The following is a 12,737-nucleotide window of genomic DNA, read 5'->3' as shown; positions in this document are numbered from 1 at the left end:
GCAGAGGGTACATGACCAGCCTCCAATAAAATGTGGCCTGAGTGGCGCAATGAGCTGCCCTGGTAGATAATATTTCATAGGTATTGTCACAACTCACTGAATCAATGGGCAGTCTTAGGAATACTGATGCAACACACATAACTGATGACTGCAGCGATGAAAGACAGGCTATATTTACTGATCTAGAGAATTTCCATAATGTATCGTTAAGTTAGGGAAGCAAGTTGCATAAAAATGTGTAGGGTACGATCTCGTTTTCATACATCACCCACCTAACCCAGCTTCAACCCTATTTATAATAAGAGCGTAATATGCTAATTAGAGTGGACATCCTTCTGGACATCTTTCCGGACAACCTTCTGGATGAAGCCAGGGCTGTGAGGGAAGCCCGGGTCCCAGATGCCAGAGGGAAGCCAGTGCCGGCAGCTGGGGGAAGAAAGGCCTACTCTTGCACGAATTTTGTGCATTGGGCCTCTAGTATACGTATAAAACTACTTGTATGTTACTATGAAGAGAAGGGGGAGAGAGAATAGTTAGGAAAAAATAAAACACAGTTAAATATTACGTGAAAATGAAAATTATGAAATTCCTTGATATTACTATAAAAAAGTAAAAGATAAAAATTGAATATGAACAAAGGTAAGAGTCAGATGGTAGCAGGGATGAATGGAAATAACTTAATTTTATGACAGATAATGAGCAATTAAGTTCCAGGTTTGTTATTTCAACATAGCTTCTATAATAAACTTAAAATTTTTTAATTAAAAACATTACACACCAAATTGTTCAATAATTATCAACACAAAGCACACTATACTAAACTGATTAAAATTCACATTTCTTCACGAGAGAGAAAGGGTGAACACAGCCAGGGGCAGCAAGCACCACTTACGTCTTCATGGCCATGAGCGCAAGCCAGGTGGAGAGCGGTGTTGCCGTTATTGTCTTGCACATCAGCGCTGGCCTTGTAGTGCAACAGCAGCAGCTTGCAAAGGGGAGGAGAAAGCAGGTGAGTAAGGGGGAGGTCACTTGTTTCCATTTTCAATCTTATTTGCCCATTCTACACATAAATGACATCTCTCTCATCCTTCCTTAGAGATAAAAATGTTTCGAGATAAAAAAAAAAAAGTTACATGCCCACCCCGCTACCCCCAGATTATCAGGACATTTTAGGAAAGCAAGTCCTAAAATTTTTGTCCTGATAGTCTAGACCTCACAGTTTTGTCCAGGGGTGGAGGAGCTGCAGACTCGCAGCCCCGCAGCCCCGCTGTGCAGCTGCAGCCGGTGGGACAGAGGAGCACAGCCACGACTGGAGTCGGTCAGAGCCCAGCTCGTTCGAGCACGTGCACTGGTGGCGCCGTCACCCCCTGCTCACCGTCACGCTCTGATAGCCCTTCTGACACGCAAGATGAAGTGGAGTTGACCCGTGATAGTCCGTGGCGTTCACCACAGCGCCTTTGGAAACCAGGAAGTCAATGAGGGATGCCTGCCCTACAGAACAGAAGGACTTCATAATGGAGAAAGACAAGAGGCTTTCAAACCCTAAGTGTGAAGCCACAACATTATTTTACCCTCTTGTTCCCTGGCATGAGCTAGGCCAGAAGGAACTTTTCTGCTTGAGAGGAACCAGAGCTAACATCAAGTCATAGACTCTGCAGATTCTGGGCACTTTGGGGTGTCTCTTAGCAGGGACTCAGTTCCAATCTACTTCTTAGCAAGAGAAGGTACTAGAAAAGAGCCTCAGACACCCACAGAAGATTCCATGGTTCATCAATTCATAAGATGAATACTGTGCAACCATTAAAAAATACTGACAAGGAGAAATGTTCTTATATATCACCGAGTGAAAAAAGCACAGTATAGAACAGTATGGTCCCCACAATATCATATGTTTATATTCATACACACACAAGCACAGGGAAATTCCAGATACTCATAAATCAAAATTATATCTGGGAGACAGAAGGGTGGCAGGTGATACTGGAGAGGTTTGTGTTTTCTACTTTGTGCACTTTAAAAGTTACTTTTTAAAAGCAGGATATAGCCCTGGCTGGCTTGGTTCAGTGGATGGGGCGTCGGCCTGCGGACTGGGGGGTCCTGAGTTCGATTCTGGTCAAGGGCACATGCCCAGATTGCGGGCTCAATCCCCAGTGGGGGGCATGCAGGAGGCAGCTGATTAATGGTTCTCTCTGATTAATGATTAATGGTTCTCTCTGATTAATGGCTTCTATCTCTCTCCTTTTCCCTTCCTCTCTGAAATGAATGAAAAAAAATAAAATAAAATAAAAGCAGGATATAAGAACCCCAATTCTAAGATCATTCTCATAGCTCAGACTCAAGCCTTCCCTCCCTGGACCACCGGCCCAGGACAGTGAGAGCACAGACAAGCCCAGGAGCAGCACAGGAAGGCCTGAGGAACGTCTGCTATTCTTCTCTTCCAACGAAGCCACCGGCGGTGGCCCATGATACAGCCCCTTCCACACCCCAACTCCACTGCACCTGTCAGCCAGGCCTCAGGCCTCTGCTGGGCCATCCTTGGTTCCATCCCTTTTCCTTGACAACCCTCAGAGGCCCACCCAAGACCACATACCACAGAGGGCAGCCACATGGAGTGGTGTATGACCCCTGTCATCTCTGGAGAATGGAGTGACAACTGAAGGATCATTCAGCCTCCTAAAACAGAGAAAAGATACAGAGAAAGACACCCTAGGAACAGCAGGGCAAAGCCTCTTCCTGACAAGGCCGGCCATGCCAGGGTCTTAGGACTGGAAGACAGATCTCAGGGTATGATCCAAACCGGGCCTCTCTTATAGTGTCCTAGAGAGAACCCAGTCCCTGCTCACAGGGTGAGGAACTGAGGCATCTAGTGTTCCCCCCGGCCACCCCACCCCTCTAGGCCTTGACACCCAGCAAAATAGCCTGACGAGGTTAAGGGGAGACCAGAAAGGGTTACTGGGGGAAGTTGGCATTCTCCCATCCTAAACACACTTGCTGAGGCTGGGCAGGCCCGATATCTGCCTATTCTGTATCCAGCCCAGCAGCGTGCCAAAGAAGTAGAAAAGTTCCACCGAAGCCCCGAGTATCCTGCTTCCTGGCACACGGAGCCTCCATGAGGACTCTCTTACCCAGAGACAAGTTTCTCACAGTCATCACAGAAGCACAGGGGGTGGCACATCTTTTGGATGGCATCTTTATCTTGGTCTTCTTGGCTCAGAAGTCTTTCCACTTCTTTCTGGTTACCTGAAGCAATGTGCTGAGAAGTGACATCAAAGATACGATCAATATTGAGAAATGTGCTTTTTAAGGTGTGAATTTTTTGAGTGCTGCAGAAACACTAATATATAGATGGATGAATTGATTTGCTCTCTGAGATTTATTTCAAAATAATCCAGGTGAATAGGGAAAGGGGGTGAGGGCAGAGATGAACTAAGTTTGGGAGATGGCTATATGGAGCCTGTCCAGGACAGTTGGGGCAGAGGGTTCCACACGTGGAGGCCCAGGGCCCTCGGTGAACCATCCAGCGCAGCCATCACACAGCACACGCTGTGGAGATGAGCATACGTGCTGATTTCACCTGTAAAACCTCAGCATCCCTACCACCCTGAGCACAAAGCGAACTTCAGTGTTTAACTACACAGAACACCATGTGGATTCTGAAGAGATGATAGAGATGCTGAAAGATGGCGTGCTCCTCACAAAGAAAGACTTGTGGTGTCTTACCTTAAACAGGCAGTCAATGGGAGTTGAAGTCATCTGAGACAGTAAGCTCATTCTCTGCTTAAGGAACAGTCTGTCACCAAATCCCTCAGACTCCTGCAGGAAAACCCAACAGTCTGTTTTATCCCGCGCTCCTCTCTCCCGCTTTCACTGAGCCAGAGAGCTGACCCTCATCAGGCTGGGAGAAGGGCTTCCTATCTGTTTCTCCAGGAAATGGTAGCTCTGATGACTGTTTTCCAGGGGGGGCTCTGGGAGAGTGGCGGCACACTGGCTGCGCGCGTGTGGAATGTGTCATCTCTAAGTGTGGAATGTTGCATGCACACACCATCCTCCTCCAGACGGAACCTGGACTGTGCTGGCCTCCTTCTCTCAAACTTCTGTCCTACCTGCACAACCCTATGCCTGCCATTTTATCTGCAGTCTACAGGCAGGAAAACATCTGACAGATGTTCTATATTTCTCAATTGCAACCAGCAGGGGAGAGAGGAGTCTTAATTTTTGAACATATTTATTAAAATAGCAAACAATAGGGCCATTGGCCCAAGTCCAATAGGATACTGGGTTCTACCCCAGTGAATAAAGTTATGATTACCTAGATACAAAAATCTAATAATGTACCCTTACTTTTTTCTTTTTTATTGAATTTATTGGGGTGACATTGGTCAACAAAATTATATAGATTTCAGGTGTACAATTCTATAACACATCATCTGTACATGTATTGTGTGTTCACCACTTCAAGTCTCCTTCCGTCACCACTTATCCCCCCTATACCTTCTCCTACCTATCTTTATTTTATGAAATAATTTCTAGCAAGATACTTTAATAATGCTCAGTTGAGCACCTGCTACTAAACTAATAACAAATTAACTTCCTTAAAAAGAGTCTTTGTGGGTGATAAAGGGAATTTTTTTTCCAGCCAGTTGCTGCCAGAATAACTCACCAACCCAGATAAAACTTTAGAATAAGGCTAAGTTCTGACTTACAGGTCCAGCTAAGACAGAGCTGACAGCATCTCGAGGAGCGGACCATTTCTGGGGTCTGCTGTTAAGACTGCCCTCAGAGGGTTAACTTGGCAAACAAACAACACCTCAGCATTAGAGCCACTTTAGCTCCCCGCTGTTATAAGCTATGAATGCTCTATCAGTTTTATTCAGTGATTCATAGCTGAGCAGCTTAGGGTCAGAGAAACATCAAAGACATTACTGCCGAGGTAAATTCAGTGTTCTTTCCTCAACTCTGGGGAACTATTTCAAGGGCAGCAATGAAGAGAGGCAAGTCCTCTAGGACTGAATCTTCGGGGGAAAATGAGCTGCCAGAAGAATAGCATGTGAGAGAAGCCCTATTCGGGAATGGGGTGAACACTACTTATTAGCAACCTGGTCAAGTGAGAAAAACCAGAGCCTGAAAAGCTAGAGCAGAGGGTACAGATGCTTCCAGGGTTCTCTCTCCTGGCTTTTCTGTCCACAAAAGTGAAACTAGAGTCATCCCACTAATGTTTTTTTTTTTTAAATATATATTTTATTGATTTTTTACAGAGAGGAAGGGAGAAGGATAGAGAGCTAGAAACATTAATGAGAGAGAAACATCAATGAGCTGCCTCCTGCACACCCCCGACTTGGGGATGCGCCCACAACCAAGGTACATGCTCTTGACTGGAATAGAACCTGGGACCTTTCAGTTCGCAGGCTGATGCTCTATCCACTGAGCCAAACCAGTTAGAGCCCACTAATGTTTTTTTTTTTTAAAGCTAAAAGTTATGGGCCCTGGCCCGACAGTTCAGTCAGGGCACATACAAGAGTCAACCAATAAATGCATAGATAAATAATAAAATAAATAAATAAAATAAAGGAACCTGCTATACTGTACACCCGAAACTAATATAAAATAATATTGAATATCAACGGCAATAGAAAAATAAAGTCAGTCATGCTATTCAAAAACAAAAATTACAAAAAAATAAAAGCTAAAAGTCTTTATTTAAGTCTTTATGCTTAAAGAATGTTTATGGTCATCTCAAGTATGATTCTATCTTTGGGAGAAAATTTCTGTGAAACTACATTATATAAAGAGTCGAGAGTAAGACAGAATTCAATTTACTAATATTTGGTCTTTAATGATTTTCAGAAACCTCGCCTACTGTATGAAGACACTCTTGGGCTCTTTCCCTAGAAAACGAACGACACCAATACATAACATGGCCTTGAACACTCCTAGAGGGAACTGCACTACTGCAAAGAACTCAGTTGGCAGCTAGGCAGAGGTGATATTACAGATGGAACCCCAACAATGGTATCACAAAAGACAGGAAGCCACAACACCTGCTCTGTCAATAAAGTAAAGAACATCTCTCAGGCCTGACCACTCAAGACCCAAGGGACGGGCTTCCCAGCAAGCCAGATGATGCACACCTGGTCCCATCATCTGATGGGACCAACCACCTCTCATCCAGAAAGGCAGAACCAGGGTCAGACACCCCTTGACTAGAGGAGCACCCTGGGCTGTGTTCCACACCCCTTCGCCCATCCATGCAGAATGCACCCAAGAACCAGGAGACAAAGACACCCACATGCAGAGGCATTAGAAGAGTAACTAAGGGCACCAGTATCACCTCACAATTCAAAAAGGCACTTTCGAATATTCCATTTGAGTCTCTTAACTACCGAGTAAGGGGTAAAATATACATTATCCCCAGTATAGACCAGAAGATGGACAGAGGCTTAGAGAGACAAACAGAAGTGCTGGACTCAAACCAACACCAGCACAAGAAGGATTACTCCTCAAACACTCCCCCAATCCCACTGGAATCTTTTTTTCCTTTATTTTTCTCCCCATCACCATTTATTCCCCTTATACTCTCTTCCACCTCCATCTGCACCCCCTCTTCCCTGTCACTTGGAATATTTTCTGAAGTAGAAGTGGGCATGGAGTCCGGGCCAGTGTGGCTCAGTTGGTTGAGTGTCATCCCATGCACTGAAGGGTTCAATTCCTGTCCAGGGCACATATCTAGGTTGTGGGTTTAATCCCTGGTTTGAATAGGAGGCAACCAATCCTCTCTTTCTCTCTCTCTCTCCCTCTCCCTTCCTCTCTCTGTAGAATCAATGAAAAAAACATGCTCGGGTGAAGATTAAAAAAAAATTCAACTGACACTGTTTGGTCAGCCACTTTCTTACACCCTGGCCAAAGGCCTTCAAGTGCTGGCCTTCCTGCCCACATGGAAAATAAGAAAGCAAGATGGCCACAGTAGAGAACGGGGGCAGGAAGGGGACAGGAGCACCTTCAAGAGGTGGATACCTCCTTCCAGTGACAGGGCGCTTCTGGCCCCATCAAGGAGCATCAGGCAATTCCTCTGCAGGGTGGTAGAGCCAGGAAGGGAGTGACCTCTCAGACGGATGAGAGGGTGAGAACCAGAGGGCAGGACCATCACAAAACCACTGCAGGCACCACAGGAAAACACATTCCTAGACTGAGATATTGCACTGAGCACAATACCCTCTAGGTCCATCCATGCTGTGGCAAATGGTAAGATTTCATTCTCTTTTATGGTTGAGTAATATTCCATTGTATATATACACCACAGCTTTTTTATCCACTTGTCTATTGATGGGCACAATACCATACGATTTCATTTATATGTAAAATCTAAAGAACAAAATAAGTGAACAAACAAAACTGAAACAGACTCATAGACACAGAGAACAGACTGGTGGTTTCCAGAGGGGAGAAGGGCTTGGGAGACTGGGTGAGAGAGGTGAAGGGACTGAGCAGTACAGATTGGCAGTTACAAAACAGCCATGGGGATGTAAAGTACAGCATAGGAAATGTAGTCAATAATATTGTAATAATTATGTGTGGTATCAGTTGGGTACTGGAAATATCGAGGGGAACACTATGTAAAGTATATGATTGTCTAAACCAGGGGTGGGCAAACTTTTTGACTCGAGGGCCACAATGGGTTCTTAAACTGGACCAGAGGGCCGGAACAAAAGCATGGATGGAGTGTTTGTGTGAACTAATATAAATTCAAAGTAAACATCATTACATAAAAGGGTACGGTCTTTTTTTTTTAGTTTTATTCATTTCAAACGGGCCGGATCCGACCCGCGGGCCGTAGTTTGCCCACGGCTGGTCTAAACACTATGATATCCATCGAAAACCAATACAAAATAAAATTGAAAGAAAAACAAAATATTTAACTATGATCACATAAAGTAAAAAAAAACATACACCACATTTCTGGAATCTCACAGAAGACCATTTTCAAACTAAGAAATCTTACTTCGTTACTATGGGAGTGAGTGACAACTGATTCTGCAGACACCTGTGCATGTGGAGTGCACACATGACCCTTCTAGAATGTGAGTGATTTCCCCCTAAATGAGAAGCACCTTTCCACAAGAGTCACAGCCAACCACATCTGAGAAGAGCTGGACAGCTTCCAATTTCACCAGCTTACACGTGGGAGATCAAACCAAAACCCAGACAAGAGCAGAACTTGCACCATGATGCTATTGGGCTACGTGCCAATGAGTGCAGCATAATCTCAAATTTTGGTTAAAAATACAATTATATGGCACTGAGAAAAGACATACGCCCAAATGTTAATAAAAGTTACCCCCACCTAGTGAGTTTACAAGAGGTTTTTGCTTCCTTCAAATGTTGTTTATAAGCAAATAGTAGTCTTCTAATCAGAAAAAAATAAAATTTATTCTTTTTGGGAAAAAACATAAACATGGCTCAGTGGTTGAGCATCAACTCATTAACCAGGAGGTCACCGTTCGATTCCCAGTAGAGGGCATGCAAGAGGCAGCCGGTCAATGATTCTCTCTCAGCAGTGATGTTTCTATATCTTTCTCCCTCCCTCCTCCTCTCTCTGAAATCAATAAAAACATAAAACAAAAACAACAATAAAAAATAAACATGTTAATGATAAATGAATTCTGAGAACCAGCTTTTACCCAAGTGCACCTGCCTGGACAGGCTTGTGCTCTTTTCCAGATGTTTTAACTTATTATTTTGGGAGATTCTAACATCAGTAGAAAATTAGGATCAAATAAAGTTTAATCCCCAGAACTCAATACAGAAATCTCTTCACTTTATTAATTTTAACTTTGTGATTTCTGTGAGTACTGTCACATTTTGCTGGTTGGTATGCAGTGAAATAAGCCAGCAATGCAATCTTGGTTTAAGATTCTCACAATTCACAAAGAAATATAATCTCCTCTCCTTAGCCAAAGCTCACCAACCAACCTAGAAAGTAATAATAAGGCCACTGAGTCCTAACATTGCATACATTAACCTCATTTCTTGCCTATATGGTCAAGATATCCAAAGTCACTGTTTCTAGCTTCCCCTCTGCCCATGCTTTTGAGGGTGATGAGGATCAGTGAAGCAGGATATTAACAGTGAAGCAGGATATGTAAGCCCCAATGAAAACCCACAAGCTTTCACAGCCAAATCAGGAGCTCAGTGTTCAGTGTGCTGGCTTGCTGTCCGGGCTCAGGGCCTGTAAACAGCTGAGGCCTCATTCCCAGGCACCACTGAAGAATTCACCCCTCCACACCGACCTCAGAACCCTATCAGTGTGCAGTGACACCCCCACAGAAAGACCAAGGGAGGAGGGGTCTTACCAGCGGTTTGACAGAGAGGCTTCCTTGCCGAATATATTCAATTGCAGCTTCAACTGAGGTCAAGCAGTATCCCAATTCATCTTTTGTCGAGTTGCTAAATCTGAAGTTTTTGATATAACTCAAATTTGCCATCCTAACAAAAGGAAAAAAAGGTTTGATTCTTGTACACAATTAACACTTGCAGAAACAATGCTATTGGCTCAGGTGACTGAACTTGGTTAGCTCCAGGGAACACTGACTGCTAAGCCCTCACTCTCTATTTTAGAGTGTGTGTAATTAGGAAAAGAAATAAAACTACTCGTTATTTTCCTGGAATAGGCTATTTTTAATTTTTATGTATTTTTTTAAAGATTTTTAAAATTGATATTTAGAGAGAGAGGGAGGGAACATGTGAGAGCGAACCACGGATCAGCTGCCTCCTGCATGCTCCCTCCAGGGAATCGAGCCTGCAACCTGGGTATGAGCCCTGACTGAGAATTAAACCAGCAACCTTTCAGTGTACGGGGTGGTGCCCAACCAACGTGGCTGAAATAGGCTATTTTTTAGAAAGCTCATTATTGTAAAGTGAGCTGTGGGTTCCTATGGGAAGAAGATGAGCGTTGGGACCACACAGCTTCCTGCTCAGCCACTGACTAGCTGCATGTTCCAGAATGAGAAATGTAAGCTCTCTGGACCTCAGTTCCCCATCTATAAACGGAAGGAGAGCCACCCACTGCCAAATGAAGGTGGAGCAGGCATGGCACCTGACTCATGAGAGGTGCTCACTTTCCTAGAGTTATACTAAAACTGCCATAGTATAGTACTGCCATTTGAAAAACGATTGTAACAAAAAATATTACCAATTAGGTATCTCTGTTTTCACAAGCAAATATAACAGGACTGATAGCAGATCATCAGCACACATAGTCTCCAAGTTAACTGCAAGGAGGAAACATGTTCAAAGTCATCATGAGACTCAAATGGACGAACAATCCTTTCAACTCCTCACCACAATTCAACCCACAAAACCACAATCCAGTAAGATTACACGTCAGAGAGAAATTCAATTGCACAATTTCCTTTACAGTATCCTGAACAGATGTCAGATTCAAGGGGAACACAAAGGCCTACCATTCCCAGAACATGTACAAGAGAAGGGAACTCCAAGCAAACCACCCCGCGCCACCTTCCTGGATGGGCAGATCCCAGGAGATCAATAACAGTGGACACGAAGGAAGGTGTGCCAGAGCCCCTGCTGAAAGCCTCCTTCCTCCTCAGGTCATTTCTGCTTTATGCACTATGGAGCCAATGCTGAAAGCAGCCTATTTTTTTTTTAATCCTCACCCAAGGACATGCTTGTAGAGAGGAAAGTGTGCCAAATACACTCCTGTTTATTTCGTTTAATATACTTTTTTTTTTTTAAATATATTTCATTGATTTTTTACAGAGAGGAAGGGAGAGAGATAGAGAGTTAGAAACATCGATGAGAGAGAAACATCGATCAGCTGCCTCCTGCACATCTCCTACTGGGGATGTGCCCACAACCCAGGTACATGCCCTTGACCGGAATCGAACCTGGGACCTTTCAGTCCACAGGCCGACGCTCTATCCACTGAGCCAAACCGGTTTCGGCCGTTTAATATACTTTTAAGATCATTCCCTATCTGCATACACAAATCTGCCTCATTACTTTTTTCTTGGCTTATTTTGTTTAACTTTTTATACTGGAAAATTTTAAACATATTCAAAACGACTGCAAACAGTCTAAAGGACGCTTGAACCCCTATGTACCCATCACCAGCTTGGCTCATTTCTGAGGCTGCTGTTCCTCTGCCACCATTTTCTTACCACAGTCATGACACATCTACCCCCGCCCCATTAGGAGGCACTCACTCATCAGCACAGACCCCAAGGTGCTCATGCTAGAAGGCTGGGCTGCACACACCAGCCCATCTGTATGGTCCTTTAAGACAGCACTGCTCCTTAACAGACTTCTGCTTCTGGGTGGATGCATCTACCCCCCCTGCCGGGCCCCTTCCCCAGCACAAACCTCTCTGGCTAGGAGACTGTGTAATGAGCTGCACCACCTTTCGCAAACAAACCAACTTCTGCTGTGGGGAGGTACATTTGTTCAGCTGAGCCAGTTCTCTCTTTGCACGAGGTATGTTGAAGCTGTAAAATAATTTGGCAAGTGACAACTTAAGAGCACAACATATGGGCCCTTTTTCTCTGGTCTAATAATGTACCTCTGATTTACATTTCTTATAACAAACCATAGTAATGAAAAATAAAAATAGAAACCCAGAAGCCATCTCACTCAAGTCAGTGGCAAAACACAACAGCTTCTAATGTCTCATTCAGGCTGCCCAGTGACAGCAGCACCAGAAAATTAGAGGGGGAAAAATCGAAAGTCCTTAGCCCCAGAATGAAATAGCCCAAAGGAAAAATAAGTAGTTTAAACATAAACACTTCAGACATTTTTTTATCCTAATGAAACTTAAATTAATTCAGAAGTTGTCTCTTTGGCAGGGTTCCCTCGGATGGGCAGGTGAGGACAGAACCCACCTGGGTGAGCTATGTGCCCACCTAGAGACCAACTGTGGGAAATCACAGCCCCTTTAGCTCCTACCCAGGTGGTACGTGGGCAGACAGGTGCAGGAGGGTGACAGCTACAACACAGTCATCTGCCAACATCAGCACTTTATCTTTGGTCACAAATAACTGCACTGCTCCTCAGTATGAACCAAGTCAAATCAGCCTGCCGCCACTGCTGCCGAGGGCCCTGCCTCTGAGGATGCTGAGCTGCTGCAGTGCAAACCCTTACCTGAACTCAGGTTTCACACCAATATCTTTCTGCTGAAGATCTTGAAGGCTTCTTGTGATTTTGTTAAAGGCAGCATCCTAACAACAGATTTTAACGAAGCTTCAAATTTCCTAGAAAGCACAGAATAAGGCTTCCAACCTGGGTGATGGAGATTTAGAACCTACCTCACTTGCTTCCATGGTCCCCACATATTTAAAGACCAGATCATAAATATCGTGCTGGACGTACATCTGTGAAATCAACGAACCCCAGTTCAGGGTGTGTGTGGGGGGCAGCAAGGAGAGTCACAGAACTGCCGCCTTCTCCCCTCACTGCCCTGGCCTCTTACCTCAACCGCCTGCTTCATCAGGTTCATCTGGGCCTCATGCCTGGCAAGCATCTTCTAGAAAACAAGGAAAGTACAGTAAAAGTGCTTGGCTTTGCATGTGGGCAAACTTCAATTCTCTCTTTTGAAAGCCCTGCTGCTTACCAGGTGAGAGTCCCTCAGAAGGTGCTGGAGGCATTTGGTGTAGAGCGCATTTACCGCGTCCTAAGTGACAGAGCAGAGAGACAGGCCATAACACAAAACCCAGACATGCAACATGTCC

The 12,737-nt window shown here is 44.4% G+C and overlaps 1 protein-coding gene across 1 annotated transcript in view; it reads right to left on the bottom strand.

Moving 5' to 3' along the window:
• ANKRD27 (ankyrin repeat domain 27) overlaps window positions 1-12,737 on the bottom strand; it is a 60,965-nt gene that overhangs the window by 25,522 nt on the left and 22,706 nt on the right. Inside the window, 12 exon segments of the mRNA XM_036345197.1 lie at window positions 893-985; window positions 1,376-1,491; window positions 2,591-2,673; window positions 3,126-3,253; window positions 3,721-3,813; window positions 9,348-9,480; window positions 10,187-10,265; window positions 11,377-11,498; window positions 12,151-12,227; window positions 12,315-12,380; window positions 12,479-12,532; window positions 12,620-12,679. Of these exon segments, the coding sequence (XP_036201090.1) occupies window positions 893-985; window positions 1,376-1,491; window positions 2,591-2,673; window positions 3,126-3,253; window positions 3,721-3,813; window positions 9,348-9,480; window positions 10,187-10,265; window positions 11,377-11,498; window positions 12,151-12,227; window positions 12,315-12,380; window positions 12,479-12,532; window positions 12,620-12,679 (1,104 nt within the window).

This window comes from Myotis myotis, unplaced genomic scaffold, assembly GCF_014108235.1.
Source record: "Myotis myotis isolate mMyoMyo1 unplaced genomic scaffold, mMyoMyo1.p scaffold_m19_p_19, whole genome shotgun sequence".
NCBI classification, from domain to species: Eukaryota; Metazoa; Chordata; class Mammalia; order Chiroptera; family Vespertilionidae; genus Myotis; species Myotis myotis.
Note: the sequence above shows the minus strand (reverse complement) of the source record. Positions and strands in the feature narration are given on the sequence as shown.